Source organism: Hemiscyllium ocellatum, chromosome 9 (assembly GCF_020745735.1).
Source record: "Hemiscyllium ocellatum isolate sHemOce1 chromosome 9, sHemOce1.pat.X.cur, whole genome shotgun sequence".
NCBI classification, from domain to species: domain Eukaryota; kingdom Metazoa; phylum Chordata; class Chondrichthyes; order Orectolobiformes; family Hemiscylliidae; genus Hemiscyllium; species Hemiscyllium ocellatum.
Window position 1 is genome coordinate 50,327,639 of NC_083409.1, and position 25,153 is coordinate 50,352,791.

The following is a 25,153-nucleotide window of genomic DNA, read 5'->3' on the forward strand; positions in this document are numbered from 1 at the left end:
CTTAAGTTGTGTGGCAGTGTACATTCTAGAAGATATTCTATTTCAACACTTCAGACTGCACCCCAGTACTACCTATACCCATGATAAAACAGCAGTCACCAACATTTCACCTTTGTGCCGTGCAACTCAAAATGCTGCCATTGACATACAACCTTGAACTGAAGGGGGTAATACAGGTTCAGGTACACATCATTGTAGAATACTATCACTGTATCAATTTGATGAATGAATTGAAAGATAGAATTTCTCCCACCCAGACTAAAACATCAGTTCAAGGGGAACAAGCTATTTCTAAAACAAAATCTAGATGCAATAGAACAACTGTTTCGTTGATATGATAATTAGTCATACAGATAAGTTGGTCCAACTTTTCTAGTTTGTCCAACAGTTACGGCTGACCTCATTCATTTTAAAATTGGACGGAAACAAAAACATACAAGGAGGTTAACACATTAAAGAAAAATAGTCGCTTACATATAGTTCAACAGAAGTGGGCAAAGTAGTTGGATATAGCTGAGGGACCTGCCAACCCCGTGGTGGGGAATCCTCAGGTGAGGAAACAGAAGTGGAAATTTCTTAAGGACCTTCCTAGGGAACTGGTATTATCAGAACAGATGCAATGGAGACAGAGACAGGGAGAATGGAATGAAGTCTTTATCGGAAGCAGAGTAAGATGTCTGCTGAGTCATTGGGTTTGTAATGAATATCAGTGGCCAATCTATCCCCAAAAAACGGGAACTAAACATGTTGAGGAAGGGAGGTGTCAGAGAAAGACCAGGTGGAGGTGAGAAGAGGTAGAAATTGGAAGCAAAATTACTAAACGTTTCCAATTCCAGGCAAGAGAGGGAGTCAGCAGCAATGATGTCATTGATGTACTGAGCAAAGAGTGATGGGGACGCATCCCAAGTAAAATTGGAACAAGAAATGTTCCACAAATCCCAGAGAGACACAGGCATAACTGGTGTCCATTCAGGTAACCCACTGCTATACTCCCTTTCAAACCACAAGCCTGCAGATCCAAAAGATCATATGCTGGCATTTCTGCCACCTGCACCAGAATGCCACCAGGAGAGGTATATTTCCCTCCTCTCCCTTGGTAGCATTCAGCTGGGATCATCCCCACTGAGACACCCTGGTCCTCTTCTCCCCCACTCCCACCATCTCAGTTTAATTTAGATAAATGTGTTTTGGAAAGGCAAATCAGGGCAGGACATATACACTTAATGGAAAAGGCCCTGGGAGTGCTGCCAAACAGAGACCTTGGGGTGCAGGTTCATAGTTCATGGAGGGTGGAGTTGCAGGTAGACGGGGCTTTAGTACCCTTGCCTTTTTTGGTTAGTGCATTGAGTATAGGAATTGGGAGGTCATGCTGCGGCTGTACTGGACATTGGTGAGGCCACTATTGGAATACTGCATGCAATTCTGGTCTTTGTATTAATAGGAAAAATGATGTGAAACTTGCAAGGATTCAGAAAAGATTTACAAGGATGTTGCCAGGTTTGAAGGGTTCGAACTAAAGATGGAGGCTAAATAGACTGATGCTATTTTCCATGGAGTTCAGAGGCTGAGGGACGAATTTACAGAAGTTTCTAAAATCACAAAGGGCAAGGATATGCTAAATAGTCAAGGTCTTTTTTTTATCTCCCAGGAGTTTTGGGGAGCAAAAATAAAGTCTAAAACTAGAGTTCATGGGTTTCAGGTGAGGGGGGCAAAGATTTAAAAGGATCCCAAGCAGCAACTTTTTCATGCAGGGAATGGTGCATATATGGAATGAGATGCCAGAGGTAGCACTGACAAATGGGAATAGATTAATTTATTAATTTAGGATACCTTGTCAGCATGGACAAGTTTGACTAAAGGGTCTGTTTCCATACTGCTCATCTGTATGAAGCTATGACAATCGCTGAAATAACGTTTGTCTGTTTACTTCTATCCTCACCATCCAAAGCCCCAGACACATGTTCTCGGTGAAGCAGTGATATACCTGCATTTGATTCAATCTAGTCTACGGCATTCACTGTTCACAATTTGGTCTGCACTAAATTGTGAAGGCAAACCAAATTAGGCAGCCACTTTGCATAACCTTTATGTTTTATCTGCAAAAATGACTCGGTTTCTGATTGCGTGCCACTTCAACACATCACTTGTTCCCTGGCCAAAATTTCTGGCTTGGGCCTACTGCAGTGCTCCACTGATGTTTTGTGCAAGTTGTAAGAATAACATCTCATTTTACATTTGGAGACTCTGCAGCTTATAGAACTCAAGTGAGTTCAGTAATTTCAAAGCCTGAACATCACCTTTTATGTCCTTATCCCTAACACCTGATTCTGTAATCATATGGGCTTCTTTCAACACGCCAATCCATTTTCATCACTTCATAATCTCTTCGCAAGGTTTGTGAAGGTTTGTAACTCAGGTTGAGGTTTAGGGTGTAGGTTTGCTCGCTGAGCTGTAGGTTTGATATCCAGACGTTTCATTATCTGGCTAGGTAACATCATCAATGGCGACCTCCAAGTGAAGCGAGGCTGTTGTCTCCTGCTTTCTATTTATATCTTTCTTCCGGATGGGGGTTCCTGAGGTTTGTGGTGATGTCATTTCCTGTTCGTTTTCTGAAGGGCTGATAGATGGCATCTAGATCTATTCGTCTGTTTATGGCGTTGTGGTTGGAGTGCCAGGTCTCTAGGAATTCTCTGGTATGTCTTTGCTTAGCCTGTCCCAGGATAGATGTGTTATCCCAGTTGAAATGGTGTTTTTTTTTCATCTGTGTGTAGGGCTATGAGAGAGAGGGGGTTGTCTTTTTGTGGTTAGCTGGTGTTCATGTATCCTGGTGGCTAACTTTCTTCCGGTTTGTTCTACGTAGTGTTTGTGGCAGTCCTTGCATGGAATTTTATAGATGGCGTTAGTTTTGTCCATGGGTTGTACGAAACAAGATAGAAGAGACACTTAACATCAACACCACCCTCACAGGCATGAAGTTCACCAAGGAGAAAGAAACTGACAACAAACTTGCATTTCTGGACGTCACAGTAGAAAGAAAGGACAAGGGAGAATTACAAACCTGCGTATACAGAAAACCAACAAACACTAACCAAATACTTCACTACATCAGCAACCATCCAAACACACACAAACGAAGCTGCATCAGAACACTATTCCAACGAGCCACCACAGACTGCAACACAGACGAACTTCGGAAAACAGAGGAGAACCACCTATACAACGTATTCAAGAAGAACGGATACTCAAAAAACACAGTGCGCAGATTCCTCAAGAACAAACCACGACAAGCAGACCAAACACAGCCAGAAACCCTAACCACCTTACCATACATCAAAGAAGTTTCAGAAATGACAGCCAGACTACTGAGACCCCTCGGAATCCTAGTAGCACACAAACCTACCAACACTCTCAAACAAAAACTAACAAACTTAAAAGACCCTGTACAACCCATGGACAAAACCAACGTCATCTATAAAATTCCAAAAAAGACTGCCACAAACACTACATAGGACAAACAGGAAGAAAGTTAGCCACCAGGATACACGGACACCAACTCGCCACAAAAAGACACAACTCCATCTCCCTCATAGCCCTACACACGGATGAAAAAAAACCCACCATTTCGACTGGGACAACACATCTATCCTGGGACAGGCTAAGCAAAGCCAGAGAATTCCTAGAGGCCTGGCACTCCAACCACAATGCCATAAACAAACACATAGATCTCGATGCCATCTATCAACCCCTCAGAAAACAAACAGGAAATGACATCATCACAAACCCCAGGAACCCCATCCAGGAGAAAGATATAAATAGAAAGCAGGAGACAACAGCTTCGCTTCACTTGGAGGTCGCCATTCACAATCTCTATTACAAGCTTTTCTTTCTCCCCAGCATTAGCCATGTCTTAATCTGCTTAACTGCTGTTCTCTTTTTGGGCTCCATCTTCAATCACTTACTTCTTTACCCTATTCGACAATCCAACCTCAGCATATATTCCACTTTTTCCCAACTACAAATCAGTTCTGTCGAAGGATTCCAGGACTCAAAACATTGATGCTGCTTTCTCTCCACAGATATGGCCAGACCCCTCCGGTTTCTCCAGCAATTTGTTTTTGCCTGAGAACTTACCTGCACATTGTCTAATAGACTTATAAGTCTAGTGATGAAATGGTAACTGAACGTTACGCTATGAATTCATCAAGGCTACCAATTCAGTGATGCAGAAGGTATATATTCCATATTATCAAGTTTAAATATGCTCGGGTTTTGTTGAGTCCTTATTTGGCCATGTATGCAAGATCATTTACAAATACACATATGACTCAAGCTCTTAAGTTATAGACTACATTCGCCTTTTCTGCCCTCTTATTATCTTCCCAAATTCCTACCTTCCTTCATCAATGAAGTCCATCACCAGGGTACTGACTATAAATAAGATGAGTAGAGCGATGAACATGTGATAGATGGTCCGGATATGATTCACTTGAAACAGCTCACTGAATGGGGAACAGAGAAGCACTTTTAATCTGTGGTATGTTGCAACATAGTTGCACCAAGAACTAAAAAGGAGCACATGACTTAGGATAATGGAAACAAAATTCAATTGCTTAAGCACAAGTTTAGAAGTGCAAACTTAAGCCAATTGAGCAGACAACAATTGAGAGTTGGAGAGATTTAAAAAGTTAAGGTGGGTGACCCACGTAAAGAGCGTACTCACTCAAGCAGAGATCGCCGAGATATGAAATGCTTTCCTTTCTCAGGGGGTGCCCTTGCTTGTCTGTAACCAGATATATTTAAATTAGAACTTAACAACACAGTAAGCCTTTAATTATGATTAACCCCAACTGAAATATGCCAAACGTTAAGGTTAATATGGCAAGTAATCAGAACTCAAAATGCCTTTCAAAAACTAAGAACTGAGTCACCGTTCAGAAAATAAGTGTTGAATTTATCAAGTCAGCCTCTTTACACACCTCACACACATATCAAGTAAGCATCTCCCTCTGGATGAAGCAAACATTTGTTCTTTGTTACTGTTTCACAAAGTAGCATCCATGAGGCACAAAAAATAAACACCCTACACTACTCTCCCACAAAATTCTTGGAACTAATGCTTGAATGTACAATACTGGCACAAACAGCACTAGTTCCGAGTATGGGACACTTCAACCGTGTCAGTTATGTAGTTTGGAAAACTTTCAATTCTTCTCCTTACAGACTAGGAGGCCTGACAGTGGGGATGGATAATGCAGTCAAATCTTTATACAGTGTACACTGAGGAGAAACTACTCTCACTGTCAGAAGGTTCAATAACCAGATGACATTGAGTTAACATGGTTGGCAGAAGAACCAAATGAGGAAAAGCTAATTCACGGTGTGATTATCATGTGGAACGCACTTCCTAAAGGGGTGTTGGGAGCTGATTCAATAATGGTTTTCAAAAGGAATAAGTATGTACAGGAAAATAATTTGCTGAGCTGCAGAGAAAAAAAGGAAAGGGAATAGGACTAGCTGAATTTCTGATCCGGAAAACTGGCAAAGACTTAGGTAAAATGGCAGCCTTCTCTGACACTAACTCTTTAGCCTGCTTGAGCTTTCATGTATATTGCCTCTAGTGTTCATATTTCTTTCATTCCTTACCTGTGAGCTAAAGCTGTCAGTTCTTTATTCACTGATGAACATAAGAAAGGAGAAGCAGAGTCTAGGCTGGTTGATTCATCAATCAGGTTATCCACAAAATGATTAAACTGAAAATCAAACTGCTTCAACAAGTCTGTCTTCATTTGCTAAAAAAAAAACAAAAATGGAATTAAAGCTTAAAGCACAACTAGGATCCATATGATTCTTTGTAACTTAAAAAAAACCCAATAGGAACTTCACAGGTGTTACATATCTCAAGTCTCAACATTAAAGTTAAAGGTAAAAACAGAAATTGCCAGTGAAATCCATCAGGTCTGACAGTATCTGTGGAAAGAGAGCAGAGTTACTGTTCGAGTACAGTGATTCATCAGAACCTGTAGCAGCAAGTTACAAGTTGTATTTATATTGAAAATGAAGTTCTGGAACTGGGTTGGGGGGGGGGGGGGGGGGGGGGGGGAGAAGAGAGAAACTTGCCCCATAGTTGCAGGAAGAATCATTTGCTGAGGATTGAATTTGTTCCACAAAACATGATAAAATGTTGCAGAGTGAAGAATTGTTACAAATGTATCAAAAACATGCCAAACTTTTTCATTCAAAGAAATAGTCTCCAAAATTGGCTTTTACAATCTGACACTGTATACCACAAACTTCATGCCCATACAACTTCAGTAACTAGAAAAGATGGAACTGCAATTATTTCAGTTTTACAAGTGGCAAAACTTCAGCAGTGCAAGTATAAAGGAAATCAATCCAAAATCACAATTCCGAGTCAAACCCACAAAAGGTTATGAGCCACACACATTGAACCATGAATCTGAAAGGAAAAGGAAAGGGTCCATCATTAAGAAAGAAACAGAACGTTTAGAAAAGCTGAACTCAAACAGAGTTAACATAGTTCAGTAAAAAGATAATAATGTTTGACAAATTTGCCAGAGTTCTCTGAGGATATAACACACAGAGTTAATAAAAGGGAAAAAGGTAAACTTGGTGCATTTGGACTTTCAGAAGGCATTTAATAAAGTGCCACATAAAAACGTATCACTCAAGACCATAGTATTAGGGGCAATATTATTGAGTCATAGAAATGTACAGCATGGAAACAGACCCTTGGGTCCAACCCATCCATGCCGACCAGCTATCCCAACCTAATCTAGTTCCACCTGCCAGCACTCAGCCCATATCCCTCAAAACCCTTCCCATTCATATACCCATCCAAATGCCTCTTAAATGTTGCAATTGTACCAGCCTCCATCACATCCTCTGACAGCTCATTCCACATACGTACCACCCTCTGTGCGAAAATGTTGCCCCTTAGGTCTCTTTTATATCTTTCCCCTCTCACCCTAAGCCTATGCCCTCTAGTTCTGGACTCCACGATCCCAGGGAAAAGACTTTGTCTATTTATCCTATTCATGCCCCTCAATTTTGTAAACCTCTATAAGATCACCCTTCAGCCTTCGACGCTCCATGGAAAACAGCCCCAGCCTGTTCAGCCTCTCCCTATAGCTCAGATCCTCCAACTCTGGCAACATCCTTGTAAATCATTTCTGAACCCTTTCAGGTTTCACAACACATTTCCGATAGGAAGGAGATCAGAATTGCACACCATATTCCAACAATGGCCTAACCAATGTCCCGTACAGCCGTAACATGACCTCCCAACTCCTATACTCAATACTCTGACCAATAAAGGAAAGCATACCAAATGCCTTCTTCACTATCCTATCTACCTGCGACTCCACTTTCAAGGAGTTATGCTTGAACCTGCAGTCCAAGGTCTCTTTGTTCAGCAACACTCCCTAGGACCTTACCATTAAATGTATAAGTCCTGTTAAGATTTCCTTTCCCAAAATGCATCACCTCACATTTATCTGAACTGAACTCCATCTGCCACTTCTCAGCCCATCTGGTCCAGATCCTGTTGTAATCGGAGGTAACCTTCGCTGTCCACTACACCTTCAATTTTGGTGTCATCTGCAAACTTACTAACTGTACCTCTTACACTCGCATCCAAATCATTTATGTAAATGACAAAAATGAGAGGGCCCAGCACCATTCCTTGTGTCACTCCACTGGTCACAGGCCTCCAGTCTGAAATACAACCCTCCACCACCACTGTCTTCTACCTTTGAACCAGTTCTGTATCCAAATGGCTAGTTCTCCCTATATTCCATGAGATCTATCCTTCCTAAATCAGTCTCCCATGGGGAACCTTGTTGAACACCTTACTGAAGTCCATATAGATCACATCTACCGCTCTGCCCTCAATCATCTTTGTTGCTTATTCAAAAACTTAATCAAGTTTGTGAGACATGATTTCCCACGCACAAAGCCATGTTGACTATCCCTAATCAATCCTTGCCTTTCTAAATAAATGTACATCCTGTCCCTCAGGATTCCCTCCAACAACTTGCCCACCACAGAGGTCAGGCTCACCGGACTATGGTTCCCTGGCTTGTCTTTACCACCCTCCTTAAACAGTGGCACCACGTTTGCCAACCTCCAGCCTTCCAGCACCTCATCTGTGACCAGCGATGATACAAATATCTCAGCAAGAGGTCCAGCAATCACTTCTCCAGCTTCCCACAGAGTTCTCGGGTACACCTGATCAGATCCTGGGGATTTACCCACCTTTAACAGAATGGACCAAGGATTAGTCACCACACAGAAGACCGAGTGAGGATTTGACAGTCTTTCAGATTGAAATGATGTAGCTAGTGGAGTGCCACAGGCAAAAATTCTAGGGCCTCAATTACTTACTATCAACATCAGTGACTCAGAGGAAGGGACAGAACATATTTTATCCAGATTTGCAGACTACACAGAAATGGATGGGAGAGCACGTTGTAATGAGGACATAAGCAATCTACAAAGGGATAGGTAGGTCGAGTGAGGCCAAAACTTGACAGATGGATGCTGGAAAGGGAGCATTCACTTTGGCTGTTAGAATCAAAAGATAGACTAATATGTAATGGAAAAAAAAAGTCTAGAGGAAGCCGGGTATTCTTGTGTCTGAAACAGTTAGTTTACAGGTACAGCAAATAATGAAATAAACAAATGAAATTTTTGCCTTTGTTGTTTGGGAGTTGCCTTATTATAGCTGCAAAGGATGCTGGTGAATTTGGAGTATTGTGCGTAGTGTTGGTCCTGATGATATTTAAAAAGGGATACACTGACTGGAGGCAGTTCAAAAGAGAGATTCACTAGGCTTATTCCAAGGATGGAGGGGTTAATCGATCAAGGTCAGGGCTTTGTTTAGTAGCGTTTAGTACAAGAAGAAATGATGCGATTTTGTAGTGAAGAATTGTCATAACATTCTGACATGGTGTTGACATGGTAGATTTGAGATGCTGCTTCTGAACTGTGGGGGAAATCTTAAACAAGGGTATATAGTTACAGAATAAGTGGTCACTCTGAGATGCAAATGCATTTCTTCTCCTAGAGAGTACTGAATGTCTGGAATTATCTTCTCTCCAGACAGTTGTGGAGGCTGGATCACTGAAAGAATTCAAAGCAGAGGTACATCAATTTATGATGTATTACGGAGTTGAGAGCTACTCAAAGCTTGAGAGAAGATTTGTAGCTCGGGTGCTCGTTGTTGTGGTTCTGTTCGCCGAGCTGGGAATTTGTGTTGCAGATGTTTTGTTCCCTGTCTAGGTGACATCCTCAGTGCTTGGGAGCCTCCTGTGAAGCACTTCTGCGTTGTTTCCTCCGACATTTATAGTGGTTTGTCTCTGCCGCTTCCGATTGTCAGTTCCAGCTGTCCATGGTATATTGGGTCCAGGTCGATGTGTTTGTTGATGGCACTGATCCACAGATTCTATGCCTCTAGGAATTCCTTGGCTGTTCTCTGCTTAGCTTGTCCTACAATAGTAGTGTTGTCCCAGCTGAACTCATATTGCTTGTCACCCGAGTGTGTGGCTACTAAGGAGAGCTGATCGTGTCATTTCGTGGCTAGTTGGTGTGCATGGATAAGGATCGTTAGCTGTCTTCCTGTTTGTCCTATGTAGTATTTTGTGCAGTCCTTGCGTGGGATTTTGTACACTACGTTGGTTTTGCTCATGCTGGGTATCGGGTCCTTTGTCCTCGTGAGTTGTTGTCCGAGAGTGGCTGTTGGTTTGTGTGCTGTTATGAGTCTTAGTGGTCACTGTCGTCTGGCTGTCAGTTCAGAAATGTTCCTGATGTATGGTAACGTGGCTAGTCCTTTGGGTTGTGGCATGTCCTCATTCCGCTGTCTTTCCCTCAGGTATCTGTTGATGAAATTGTGGGGGTATGCATTTTTGGCGAATACATTGTAGAGGTGTTCTTCTTCCTTTTTTTGCAGTTCTGGTGTGCTGCAGTATCTTGTGGCCCTTTTGAACAGTGTCTTGATGCAACTTCTTTTGTGTGTGCTGGGGTGGTTGCTTTCGTAGATCAGCACTTGGTCTGAGTGTGTGGCTTTCCTGTATACCATTGTGGTGAATTTTCTGTTCGGTGTTCTCTGTACCATCACGTTAAGGAATGGGAATTGGTTGTCCATCTATCCTTAGTAGCCACACACACAGATGACAAACAACATGAATTCGACTGGGACAATACTACTACTATAGGACAAGCCAAACAGAGAACAGCCAGGGAATTCCTAGAGGCATGGCACTTATCCAAAAATTCTATCAAACAAACACATCGACCTGGACCCAATATACTGGCCACTGCAGCAGACAGCTGGAACGGACAACCGAAGCGGCAGAGACAAACCACTACAAATGCCGGAGGAAACACAGAAGCGCTTCACAGGAGGCTCCCAAGCACTGAGGATGTCACCTAGACAGGGGACAAAACGTCTGCAACACAAATTCCCAGCTCAGCGAACAGAGCCACAACAATTGAGAGCTATGACGAGGAGTTGAAACAGGAGGCAGATGAGTCATAATCCTGTTGAACAGCAGGCAGGCCTGAGGGGCCAAATGGCTCAATCTTGCTTATATTTCTCATGTCCTTTGGGGTTGACTCCTGTTAATCAATGAAATATGCAATATTAATCAAGTTTTAAATTAGTTGGCTGGCCTGGGCAACATTTAGATGCACACTGGAGAAAACTGAACCAACTGTATTAGAATAGGAATATGGAATTCACAACCACTGTGATTGAGGATAACAGCAGAGATATTCTCCATAAAGTGCATCAAAAACGACCACAGAAAGAGGGTGAAATGAGCTAAATTGAATGGGAGGACATAGGTAGAGAATAAAGATACATCAGAAACCTACTAAGCCCAAAGATATTTACTCTGTTCAAATTTCATAAAAGATCTATAGCAGTGGACTGACCAAGTCAACAAATTGTCATGCAAGGCTGGAGAGATATGGCACTACACTGTGCAGCAAGATAGATTGTGGGGCCAGTGATGGTGACCTAGTAGTAATGTCAATGGACTTGTCATCCAGAAGCCCAGGGCAATGGTCAGAGGCATGGGTTTGAATACCGCCAAGGCAGATGGGATAATTTAAACTGAGTTTAAAAACCTGAGTTTAAAACTGACTTTTAAAAAAAACCTGCAATTGAAAACTTAATAAAGACCATAAAACACTGATCAACTGTTTTAAAAACCTGTCTGGTTCACTAATACCATTCCTTTACACTAGGAAATGTGATATCCTTAGCCTGTCTGGTCTACATGCAACTCCAGATCCACAGCAATGGAAAGTTGCATTTAAATTACACTCTGAAAATGGCCTAGCAGTTCAAGGGCCAAGAAAAATGGGTAAATCACCATCTAAACCACATTTTTTCCCTCTCTCCCCTTTCAGCTGCACACTTGAAACCTTTTTTGGTGTAACTTGTTCTGCTAGCAATAAAAAAGGTTTTTCTTTCTTTTTCAGGAAAAATACAAAACATGCAATCAGCAAACAATGCAACTTAACAACACAGTTCAAGAGTAATTCAGAATATCTACATTCTATGAAGCAATGAAGAAAACAGTGTCCATCGCAAACAGAGACCCAAACCATCCTCTCTTGGTTTCAATGGTATAACGTTGCTGAACCCTACGCTAACACTCTAGGGGTTAACACCAGAACAGAAACTCAACTGTGCAACAAGAGGTAAGAGGCAGTGAATTCACCTCCCAATTCTCTGAAGCTTGCTTCCCATCTATAAAACACAGATCAATACTGTCTACTAGTCTACATTAGGCCAGTTTCAACATTGAAGAGGTTTCAATATGAAACATCACGATCGCCTACTGTATCAGCATCCCATCCAGTACCTATAATTTTCAATACAACCACCACTGATACAGGGGTATCAATAAGTCACTTTGCATTTCCATATATCTCAAAACCTCTACTGACAACACTAAGCAAATCTGTAACCGATATCGTTAAGGACAAAGCCAGTGCATGGGAAAACCACCAGTTGTAATGTCCCCTAGAGTCCACACACTACCTCATTTACAATTGCAATGCTGCGGTTAAAAATCCAGGAACTACCTAACAGCATTGTAAATACATCTATATTTGTTGGATTATGGCAGTACGGGTTGGTGGTTCAACAACACCTTCTCAAGGACAAGTAGTGATGGACAATAAATGCTGACCCAGTCTTATCAATGACACCCACATTAAAGAAGTGAAGAATAAGAATTAATAAAATGAAGGTGGTGCACTAATAATACACTTTTTGATACCTGGGAAGAAAATCAAATGGCATGTGTTAAACTGCATTTATTAAGTGCTCAGAATGTCCCCTGAACACAGAAGCATTTTTAAACACTATCTGAAAGTAATTTAGATCTTGCCCACAGTTTCTAATAGAGTTTTATGACTGGCAGCAAAACCCTACTACATGGTATAGCCAACTGCCGCCGTGACATCAACCGACTCAACCTGTCCACCCCTCTCACCCACTCCAACCTCTCACCCTCAGAACGTGCAGCCCTCCACTCCCTCCGCTCCAATCCCAACCTCACCATCAAACCCGCAGACAAGGGAGGCGCGGTGGTAGTTTGGCGCACTGACCTGTACACCGCTGAAGCCAAACGCCAGCTCGCGGACGCCTCCTCTTATCGCCCCCTTGACCACGACCCCACCTCCCACCACCAAACCATCATCTCCCAGACCATCCAGGACCTCATCACCTCAGGGGATCTCCCATCCACCGCCTCCAACCTCATAGTCCCACAACCCCGCACCGCCCGTTTCTACCTCCTGCCCAAAATCCACAAACCTGCCTGCCCCGGCCGACCCATTGTCTCAGCCTGCTCCTGCCCCACCGAACTCATCTCCCAATACCTCGACACGGTCCTGTCCCCTTTAGTCCAAGAACTCCCCACCTACGTTCGGGACACCACCCACGCCCTCCACCTCCTCCAGGATTTTCGCTTCCCCGGTCCCCAACGCCTTATTTTCACTATGGACATCCAGTCCCTGTACACCTCCATCCCCCATCACGAAGGACTCAAAGCCCTCCGCTTCTTCCTTTCCCGCCGCACTAACCAGTACCCTTCCACTGACACCCTCCTTCGACTGACTGAACTGGTCCTCACCCTGAATAACTTCTCTTTTCAATCCTCCCACTTCCTCCAAACTAAAGGAGTTGCCATGGGCACCCGCATGGGCCCCAGCTATGCCTGCCTCTTCGTAGGATATGTGGAACAGTCCATCTTCCGCAACTACACTGGCACCACCCCCCACCTTTTCCTCCGCTACATCGATGACTGTATCGGCGCTGCCTCGTGCTCCCACGAGGAGGTTGAACAGTTCATCAACTTTACTAACACCTTCCATCCCGACCTGAAATTCACCTGGACTGTCTCAGACTCCTCCCTCCCCTTCCTAGACCTTTCCATTTCTATCTCGGGCGACCGACTCAACACAGACATCTATTATAAACCGACTGACTCCCACAGCTACCTGGACTACACCTCCTCCCACCCTGCCCCCTGTAAAAACGCCATCCCATATTCCCAATTCCTTCGTCTCCGCCGCATCTGCTCCCAGGAGGACCAATTCCAACACCGCACAACCCAGATGGCCTCCTTCTTCAAGGACCGCAGATTCCCCCCAGACGTGATCGACGATGCCCTCCACCGCATCTCCTCCACTTCCCGCTCCTCCGCCCTTGAGCCCCGCTCCTCCAACCGCCACCAAGACAGAACCCCACTGGTTCTCACCTACCACCCCACCAACCTGCGCATACAACGTATTATCCGCCGCCATTTCCGCCACCTCCAAACGGACCCCACCACCAAGGATATATTTCCCTCCCCTCCCCTATCAGCGTTCCGCAAGGACCACTCCCTTCGTGACTCCCTTGTCAGATCCACACCCCCCACCAACCCAACTTCCACCCCCGGCACCTTCCCCTGCAACCGCAGGAAATGTAAAACTTGCGCCCACACCTCCACACTCACTTCCCTCCAAGGCCCCAAGGGATCCTTCCATATCCGCCACAAGTTCACCTGTACCTCCACACACATCATCTATTGCATCCGCTGCACCCGATGTGGCCTCCTCTATATTGGTGAGACAGGCCGCTTACTTGCGGAACGCTTCAGAGAACACCTCTGGGCCGCCCGAACCAACCAACCCAATCACCCCATGGCTCAACACTTTAACTCCCCCTCCCACTCCACCGAGGACATGCAGGTCCTTGGACTCCTCCACCGGCAGAACACAACTACACGACGGCTGGAGGAGGAGCGCCTCATCTTCCGCCTGGGAACCCTCCAACCACAAGGTATGAATTCAGATTTCTCCAGCTTCCTCATTTCCCCTCCCCCCACCTTGTCTCAGTCGGTTCCCTCAACTCAGCACCGCCCTCCTAACCTGCAATCCTCTTCCTGACCTCTCCGCCCCCACCCCACTCCGGCCTATCACCCTCACCTTGACCTCCTTCCACCTATCCCACCTCCATCGCCCCTCCCCTAGTCCCTCCTCCCTACCTTTTATCTCAGCCTGCTTGGCTCTCTCTCTCTTATTCCTGATGAAGGGCTTATGCTCGAAACGTCGAATTCTCTATTCCTGAGATGCTGCCTAACCTGCTGTGCTTTGACCAGCAACACATTTGCAGCAAAAGTGGTAGTTGCAGAGTAAATACATAACACAATCTCCACATAATGGTCATTTGTATGTTTTGTATTATTTTATAGCCTCTCGCAATCATTAGAACACTGCACTTAAAAGTTGACCTGAATACTTTGTCTGAATCACAAGATTTGTTATAAATAGTTTGTTTGAAGACTGAAACAACTTCCAAAACAGACAACACCACACACTGAACAACAGGAAACAGACTTATTTAATTTCAATGCATTTCACCTCCATGGAAATAGCGAACTTGAACTCAACCCAATCAACTGTTACGGCACAGAAGGAAGCCAATTAGCCCATGGTGCCTGCAACAGTTCTGTTACTTACTGCCTAAGTCCAGCCTTTTCCCCATATCCCTGCACACCATTTCTATCCTAATAATCATCCACGATCCTCTTGAAGACCTCAGCTGACCTCGCAGCCACCACACTTACAAGCAGTGCATTTCCTACCCTAACTAATTGCTGAGTGAAAAAGACTTAATGCATTACTCTTGCTTCACTTGCATGAGTTTAAATCTATGCCCCTCAATTTTGTTCCATTTACAAGTGTGAACAGCTTCTCCCCAACTATTGTCCAACACACTCAAGGCTTTGAGCATCTTTTTCAAATCTCCTGTCAGCCTCATGCTCTCCAAGGACAGCAGTCCCCATTTCTTCCAAGTATCCTCATAGCTGAAGCTTCTCATTCCAAGAATTATTCTTGTAAATCACTTTAAGCATTCTCAAAAATACATTCACATCTTTTCTATAATATTGTGCTTTCAACAGTCGACAACACTCCAGCTGTCGTCTAACAAATGGTATGCAAGTTTAACAGTACCTCCCTGCTTTTTTTTTTAAAAAAAAGGTGCCCCTATTAACATCGGTAAGAACACTACATGCTTCATCAATTGTTCTCTCCATTTGTCCATTTTCAGTGACCTGCGCACAGATACACCCAGGTCCATTGGCACATGTAACCCCTATTTCATGTTGTCTCTCAATGCACCTCTGCATTGAACCTCACCTACTACCTATCTAACCACTCCAACTTGCTCATGTCTTTTGGAATTCCACACTCCCCTCATAGTTCACAATTCTTCCAAGTTTAATATCTTTATCATTCAAGATTGGCCTCGATATACCAAAATACTGAAATATTATCAGGGATAATAAGCAAGGGATCCAATACCAATTTCTGGGGAACTGCATTATAAATCTTCCTCCAGACTGAAAAATATCCAATGACCATTACTCTGTTTCCTATCACTCAGCTAATTTTGTATTAGGTTAAAAGGGTAAAATGGTCAAAGTTAAATCTTGTTGCAAATTATTTCAATCAAATATTAGAAAGCTTACCTCAGCCTTTTGCTTGAGCTGCAACTTTCTATTTATCACATATTCAGCATCTATTTTTCCTGAAAAGAAATAAAGATCCTTTTACACAAACTGAATGAAATGAGTTTCCCCAGAAAAGATCATGTGTGCAGTACCTCAAACAAGAGCCCATCAAGCCTGCTCCACCAACGGGATTACTGCTATTGCCGTTTCTAATATTCAGCCAGCTGTTATTCAAACTCCTAACAGTCCTTGCCAAATTAAAAATCTCCCCAACAGGTTAATAATACACTTTGACACTTTTAAAACAAGTGACGCGTCATACTGTGTAAATTTGGGCTCTGTCATTATATATCTGTAATCCTTCAAAATGCAAGTATGTGCATTTGTAAGTCTTTACAAACACAATCACATACAGGGGTGTAAAGTGTAAAGATCAGGCATGCAAATAGGTCTTGTACTTATGAATGGCTCCTTTATATTGTGTTCCAACTTGAGCACAAATTGACTCGTGAAAGCATTCAAGAACAGAATTTGTTTGCAACATGGGGGCGGTCTGTATTCACCTGTCCTCACTGACTTGAACTGAGGGAGTTATCTTTTTTTTCAGTACAAGTTCAGAGGAATATTATTCTCTGAGGAGTTGCCAAGAATAAGATTCGGCTCAATTTGCATTATAGATCGAAATGGCGCAAGGCATTTGTCTTAATTGTTCCCTATGGAACTCCATATTTTCCCCAAGATTACCCTACTTATTTCCTTTTCCTTTCACTACATGACAAATGAGATGATTGGTAACAGCAACTATTCAAACATAATTTAAAAGATTAGAATTAACTTAATTTGAGCAACTAATTTTTAAAGATTTAAGTCTGATGTTCTCTAATAAAAAGCAGGATATAAAAGTTCAACACTGGTCCTAATAACTCAAAATAATTTGAGGATATTTGAAATTTGAGTATTCAACTTGGGATTTCAGCATGCTTTTAGATGTTCTAACCTAGATTAGCTTCAGCTAATTGATGTACACAGTTGTGCATTACTGTAGGATATATGAATCAAACCCAGAACATGAATGGTCAGTTTTAGGAATTCTATGGAACCAAGTTTGATATCAGTTGGATCTTGGGTGGTTCAATGCCTTTGAGTATCATTAATATTAAAATGCATGTTTTGTTAGAAAACCCAAGGGTTTGTATACAGATCATGAAGCTCGCATGTTGTCCTGTTCTCTGAAGGCCTGTCTTTACAGCTGTTTATCTTTTAAGGAAAACACTCAAGAGATGGATGCTTCTTATTCAAAGACCACAGGAAATGCAAGTAGTAAACAATAAGTGCAAGCAAAAAGACTATGGCAACTGTACTTGTATTCTGTTTCTCATTTATGGAAGTGCACAAAAATGTGTAAAAGGAATCTGCTGTAAAACTGGACTTTTAACTAATTTCTGAGATGCAAAGAAAAAAGATGAATTTTGCCGACATTAGGGGGAAATACACAGACACTTTCAGCAGCTAACAGTCTCTAGAATTTCTCCATTCACAGGTAAATCATGCCTTCAAACCACCGCCCACCCCTCCACAATCTGACGCAACGGATTCAATCAGCTCCCCAGTCATGAGCATGAAAAGTGAAGATGATAACAACAGCGAAGGGGAGGTCGGTACACTTTTGTCAGTAGCCTACGGATATTAAATCACGTGAGCTTTACCTCGTCTTTCGATCATTTAAGGGATATGAAGGTTCACTCATCAAGCTAACATCAAAACAGCCAGTTAGTTTTGTTACATTTGACAGCAGAGTGTGAGCAGAAGCACCAAAGAACGCTTCAATCATCTAGCCTACTGCTGCACCTCATGCTTAGATGCGCTGGTATCCTCACAGTGAAGCATCTCCACATAGATGGAAGTCTCATCAGTTTTGTTAAGCATTCAACTGCCCTTAACCAAGAATTCAGATTTCTCCATGGAGTAATGCAGGGACAGACTGAATTTTATTTTCAGGTTGGACTTTACTGAAGGTGATTTTGGATAACTGGCTTGCTTTCACTCAACCTGGAGGGGTAAAGTGGTCACTAAAGATAATCGATTGAAGAACTTTACTGGTAAACAATTTTTTTCTACATGAGAGAATCCTATCTACTGCATGGACTTGTAATTTTTGTTGTTATAATCATTGCATGTTGTGTGTCAATAACTTGCTTAAGTACTGGCAGTAAGATCTTTATGAATAAATTGGTAGCACCTTTCTCATCCCCATCTAGGTGGTTATCATTGAATGATAAAAGGAGAGAATGAGACATCAAAGAGTTAAATTGCTCTGCTGACCTGCAGGAAATTGGATATCCTGAGGCTAGGGTGGGATGCCACTGAGTTACAGGTAGGGTGTAAGGAATTTACATCATCTCCCATTATTCGGAGCCATCTAATTGGCTATTTCCTTGCCATTCAGAGCCATTTACATTGTCATCATCTTCCATTCAGAAATTAATAAGAACATTACAGTTGGAATTCTGACTACTCCCTGGAGTTAAAAAAATGATTTGCAACAGATATGACCATTAAGGAATGATTATTTTATATTGTTCCTGGAGATGGTCGGATCACTGCGACTTGAGTGGTATGTGACTGTGGGGGTTTGGTTGGGAATAATCTTGTGGGCACTGACTGTGATGTAAAGATTTTGTATAAAGGAAGGACGGTTGTCTTGTTCAGAATGACCTCTCCACAGACTTCGCAAACATAGTGAAGTGTATTAAGAGTTCCCCCAAAGTTGGTATTGTATTTACTTAATGAAATTTGGCTGTTGTTTACAGAAGTTGGCATATTTTTTCTTGAGATGCAAGTGCAATAACTTAATATGCAAGGATTAAAAAGTCATAAAATAACAGCTGCATATAGAATCATAGAGATGAACAGCACGGAAACAGACTCTTCAGTCCAACCTGTCCATGGAATCAGTCCATGCTGATTAGATATCCTAACCCAATCTCGGCCCACCTGCCAGCACCCGGCCCACATCCCTCCAACCCTTCCTATTCATATACCCAACCAAATGCCTCTTAAATGTTGCAGTTGTACCAGTCTCCACCACTTCCTCTGGCAGCTCATTCCATACACGTACCACCCTCTGTGTGAAAAAGTTGCCCCTTAGGTCTCTTTTATATCATTCCCCTCTCACCCTAAACCTATGCCCTCTAGTTCTAGACTCCCCCATCCCAGGGAAACAACTTTGCCTATTTATCTTATCCATGCCCCTCAATTTTGTAAAGCTCTATAAGGTCACCCCTCAGCCTTCGACGCTCCAGGGAAAACAACCCTAGCCTATTCAGCCTCTCCCTGTAGCTCAAATCCTCCATCCCTAGCAACATCCTTGTAAATCATTTCTGAACCCTTTCAAGTTTCACAACATCTTTCCGATAGGAAGGAGACCAGAATTGCACGCAATATTCCAAAAATAGCCTAACCAATGTCCTGTACAGCCACAACATGACCTCCCAACTCCTGTACTCAATACTCTGACCAATAAAGGAAAGCATACCAGATGCATTCTTCACCATCCTATCTACCTGCGACTCCACTTAAGGATCTACGAACCTGCACTCCAAGATCTCTTTGTTGAGCAACACTCCCTAGGACTTTACCAATATTTGTATAAGTCCTGCTAAGATTTGCTTTCCCAAAATGCAGCACTTCACATTTATCTGAATTAAACTCCACCTGCCATTTCTCAGCCCATCTGGTCAAGATCCTGTTGTAATCTGGAGGTAACCCTCTTCACTGTCCACTACACCTCCAATTTTGGTGTCATCTGCAAATTTACTAACTGTACCTCTTATGCTCGCATCCAAATCATTTATGTAAATGACACAAAGCAGAGGACCCAGCACCGATCCTTGTGGCACTCCACTGGTCACAGGCCTCCAGTCTGAAAAACAACCCTCCACCAGCACCCTCTGTCTTCTACCTTTGAGCTAGTTCTGTATCCAAATGGCTAGTTCTCCCTGTATTCCATAAGATCTAACCTTACTAATCAGTCTCCCATGGGGGACCTTGTCAAATGCCTTACTGAAGTCCATATAGATCACATCTACTGCTCTGCCCTCCTCAATCTTCTTTGTTACTTCTTCAAAAACTCAATCAAGTTTGGGAGACATGATTCCCTGTGCACAAAGCCATGTTGACTATCCCGAATCAGTCCTTGCCTTTCCAAATACATGTACATCCTGTCCCTCAGGATTCCCTCCAACAACTTGCCCACCACCGAGGTCAGGCTCACAGGTTTATAATTCCCTGGCTTGTCTTTACCACCCTTCTTAAACAGTGGCACCACGTTTGCCAACCTCCAGTCTTCCGGAACCTTACCTGTGACTATTGATGATACAAATATCTCAGCAAGAGGCCCAGCAATCAGTTCTCTAGCTTCCCACAGGGTTCTCGGGTATGCCTGATAAGGTCCTGGGGATTTATCCACCTTGAACCATTTCAAGACATCCAGCACTTCCTCCTCTGTAATCTGGACATTTTCCAAGATGTCACCATCTATTTCCCTACAGTCTATATCTTCCATATCCTTTTCCACAGTAACTTTTACATTTCAATTGTTAACACAATTCAACCATCAATTCTAATGTTAAAAATACCAACATTTATCTTTCATAAGCTGAGTGAGTCCTCCTCTCTCAGTGGCTTATCATATCATTCCAGAATCCATTTTGAACATATGCTTCTAAAGGCAGAAAAATGAAAACTTTCCGTCCCTATCCTTCACCTACTTAGTCTCCAATAACCTCAAATCTAAGCCGGTCACCCTTCTCTTCCAAATCCTCTAGCTTTTTTCAAAACATAAGTAGATTCACAATACTTTTAAACTTACTTGCAGAGAGACTAGGTAATGAAAGACTTTTTTTTAAAAAAAGCTGCCAAAGTTAACATTGCTAAGTTAATGGAGTCTGTAATCCTGCTGAACATCATCAGGTTCATTGCACACAAGGAGATTTTCATCACATAAACTTTGCAAAGAATCCATTAGTGACAACCCTAATTTAATTGTAAATCATGCCTGTCATTATCAGTGACAAAAAGATAGTCATACAACGTTAAATTTGCATTTCCTGCAACAGGCACATGGAAATCATTTTGATGTAATGCCATCAAGTTTTAAAAAAAACTAAGTTTAAAAAAAAAAGCAGTTTAAATGCATTACATCATGTCAAATTAATTTAATCACCGTGAGGATCAGAAGATAATCTCTAGAAAGGAACGTGTACAAGGAAAATTTATTGTCAAGATAATTACGTTTCTTTATTCCAAGTTACAAATCAGTTAATGAAGTCTGCATTAAAACCTACTCGAAGTTCTCTAGTGCAACTCAGTCAAAAGTTGCTCAAAAATTAGAGCAAAATGTTGAAGGAGAAATGCATAATCTGAGGCTTTAGACTAGAGGACAAGAATGTGGGAACTAGTAATTGGGACACAAGTCTTGAATGCTGCAATTTTCCATTAAGACTTTGTATCTATTTAAAAAAAACATTCCCAACTTATTCATTCATTCTCCACGAGCAGCATTTGACATCAGCTTTGTGGGTTTAAGAACCATTGACAGTTATCTAGAACTCATCTACAGTAATCAAATTAAATAGATTTCTACTTCAAACTGATTCTCTGAAATCCTACATCTGAGTATTCAATGCACAAAGAAAGCATGGGAGTAGAAGAGGGAACAACTTCTTCAAAGTGCAACTGCTGCACATCACTGACATCATGGTTCCATATTTTGGGTTTATTATGCCACACAAGCCAGAAAATCCAATATTAATTTTCAATGCACTATGGAATTAACTATAAATACAACAACTTGAACTGACAGTGTGTTGTGAAGTTCAGAGAAGGAAGAGTAAAGATGGATAATGATGGATGAGGTCAATCAGTATCTGAATTAATAACAGCCAACCTTAAATTTGAGAGGTGTCTCAAATACACTAGGGACACTGAAAAGGAGATGGCTATAACTTTTGCTTCTTCTACTCAATACCATTCAGAAGTAACAAGTCACTTTTAATATATACCAGTGAAAGGATGGAGGGCAAACTCATTTTTGCATCACGTTTACGTTTTCTTCTGTTGGTTAAAGAGGAAAACAAAATAAATCTAAAACGTAAGGATGATCAAGCAGCAGGAAAACATTTTGCAAATTAAAAACATCTTCAACAAAATTAATTATGTTCCATTCCCAGACAGAACACATCAAGGGTTATACTTCATACTAGTCAGCCATTGTAAATCTTGCCTGCAATCCATGAATGCAAAATCACATGACAACTTCTGGTAATTCTTTTTGTGCTAAGTAGAGCTATTTATTTTTGTGGAGGAGGAGGAGGAGAGGTTGAAAATAACAGGGAATTTAATGAAGAGTGACCAATACAGTCCAAATGCTTTCATGTAAAGGTTACACCTGGTCCCTTCAGCCTGCAACAACATGCCTTGCCAAAGAGGGCTGAAAAGCTTCACAATTCACTTTCATTAAAAACTAGTCACAGTTGTGGGAGCTTAAAACACAGCCAATTTCACTATCCAAAGAGGAAAAGTCTACAACTGCTTTAAACAAATATCAGTGCCTGTCTTGAACTGTTCTGACAACATACAAAATAATAAGAGAATAAGACGTATTGGAATGGTTACTATAGCTTAAACTGCATACGACTGTGTTCCCTCAAAAAAAAGCAAACCTGTAATTTATGCAAAATGTTATAAATTATGCACTGACTTGAAATTCAAGGAGTATACATAATTAGAGGGGTGTTTTTTCTATGTCACAGGGTACACATAAGGCAGTCAGATGCAGATCCACAATCCCACACAAGTTGAGGTAACCACAACGATTCAGGATTAATTTATAATTTTCCTATTGCATTCATAGCAGATTTGGGCTGCTGTTGGCTGAAATCCACATGATCCATTCACACTTACTCTTATAAGCTTTGATCCCCACTGATGAAATCAGGACAAAAATGAGAGAGCAAAATGAGAAACCTAAACTTGTCAAATTAAACACCGGTCTCACCCAATTGGCACTGTTCTGCCTTTTCAACCAACAACTACCCAGGTAATCTTATTAACAATAACACTCTACATCACTGTCAACAAAATCCAGCGAAAAAAGTTACACAACAGGCAGTTTTCCTGGCCCCATTTTATATAAGTGTCACACCTAATCTGATTGAAGTCAGTATTAGTTTGTTTTTAAACAAAAACTATACACACCTTGTGGCTGATAGTAGTGAACAAGTCCAGAGGGGCTGAAAGAGGGACAACCATCGTATTGTTGGGTGGAAAGTATGTATGAGGTTTGTTTTTTTAAAAAAAAACGTTTTGAATTTTCATAGCGTCCATATTCTACTTTTACAGTGTTCAAAGTCACTGCTGTTTTGTATCACACATGTGGCCTTTCCATCGACATCTTAACAACATAGAAAGCATCTTACTCTACACAAACATGTTGGTCAGAATGGAGGTGATCTCTGTTCTTCAAAACCAAAACAGGGAAAGCAGAAACCCAATGCATTTTAATGCCCAAGATGTACAACAAAAGGAAAACGAGGGGAAAAAAAATGAAGACTACATACTGCTGAAAATTCAAAACACAATGATTATTGCAGGAAGGAGTGGAAGGAAAAATCAAGAGTTCACCTTTGATACAAATGAAATGCAGTACTCAAAGCAAGTCTGACTGATAAGTTACCTTTTAGGGATGTGTGGCTGAATGGGAATCCACACACAGTTAAGTATATTTTACGAATAAAAACAAGTAATACAAAGTCACCAAATATCACGATATTGTCATTTTAACTGCTGTGGCCTGTTTTTGGTTCTTCACCTGTGTCCTTCACCATCTTGTTTATTTCCTCAAGTTCTGTATACAATGGAGAAAAATACCAGATTTTGGTAGCACTAGCCAAACAACAGAGATTTTACTATTGTCAAAGCAACCAACTGGATGAGGTACTCCAGGCCAGAAATAAAACAATTGCCAGCACTCCATGCGAGATGTCATGGCAAATGCCAAGCAGAACCCAATTGTATGCTGGAAGGAGAACCAGACAGATGTGACACATCTTGTGCAAATGAACATTCACAGCAATCAATCATTATGAGAAAATCAAAGCACTATTCCAACTGCAGGACATAATTTTCAAAGTTGCATGATAGCATGCTGTGTCTCAAATTCATGGCATAACTTCATGAAGTTAATACACTCAAATTTCATTCAGCTGCTTTGTTATGCCCCTTCTACCAAGATCACTGCATATAACCAAAATTTAATCACAGTCCTGCTGTGTCTGGTTAGCAAAATCTACTTAAACACTGTGCCAAAGAGATGATGTTTTGCTTTCACAATGAGAAATCAATCTGTCTTCCAATGGAAGTGATTTCACAGTAGCAAATGCCTTTGAAAATCCCAAGGAAACAATGACAAAACCTGGGAACATAAAGACAATGAATTTACTTTTCAAAATTTGAATCTAAATTGCCCGTAGTATTAGATGCATTAGTTGGAGGGAAATGATTCTGGGTGGGTTACTCTTCGGAGGGTCAGTGTGGACTGGTTGGGCCAAAGGGCCTATTTCCATACTGTAGGGAATCAAATCTAATCTAATGTGCGTTAGAAATCTGAAATGAAAGCAAAATAGAAGCTTACCAAAACTAATCTTTTTGGTGCTTTGTATTCATTTCAGGCATTCCAATCTTTTAGTTTTCCAAATGCCACTGTAGGTTAAATCAAATTGAAATTGCAAATAATTGCTTCAGAGATTTAATTTTATGAAGGTACTATACTGTCACCAGGGTATATTTCTTAGAAGTGTAAAGGGATTCAAAATATGGAAACATTCACATGGATAAATGGCTTATCTCAAGACAAAATACTATTAAGCTGCTACTGAATGTTGCAAAGAAAAAATGGCAGGTACTGTTACGTTGATAAGTAAAGATCAGTTAGGTACCAATCTTTGAAAATTAAGCAAAAACCATCTTTAGGATAAAGCTTTACCAGATTGAGCCAATTTTGTGCAATTGGCTCAAAGATAGGAGACAGACAATGGTGGTGGAAGCTTGTTTTTTCC

At 41.7% G+C, this 25,153-nt stretch overlaps 1 protein-coding gene across 1 annotated transcript in view; it reads right to left on the minus strand.

The window, feature by feature from the left end:
• The window catches only part of soat1 (sterol O-acyltransferase 1), a 66,566-nt gene that overhangs the window by 25,640 nt on the left and 15,773 nt on the right, over positions 1–25,153 (minus strand). Inside the window, exons 3-6 of the mRNA XM_060830285.1 lie at positions 16,056–16,114; positions 5,644–5,789; positions 4,721–4,780; positions 4,392–4,499 (exon numbers count right to left, since the gene is read on the minus strand). Of these exons, the coding sequence (XP_060686268.1) occupies positions 4,392–4,499; positions 4,721–4,780; positions 5,644–5,789; positions 16,056–16,114 (373 nt within the window). The remainder of the gene's footprint in view (positions 1–4,391; positions 4,500–4,720; positions 4,781–5,643; positions 5,790–16,055; positions 16,115–25,153) is intronic.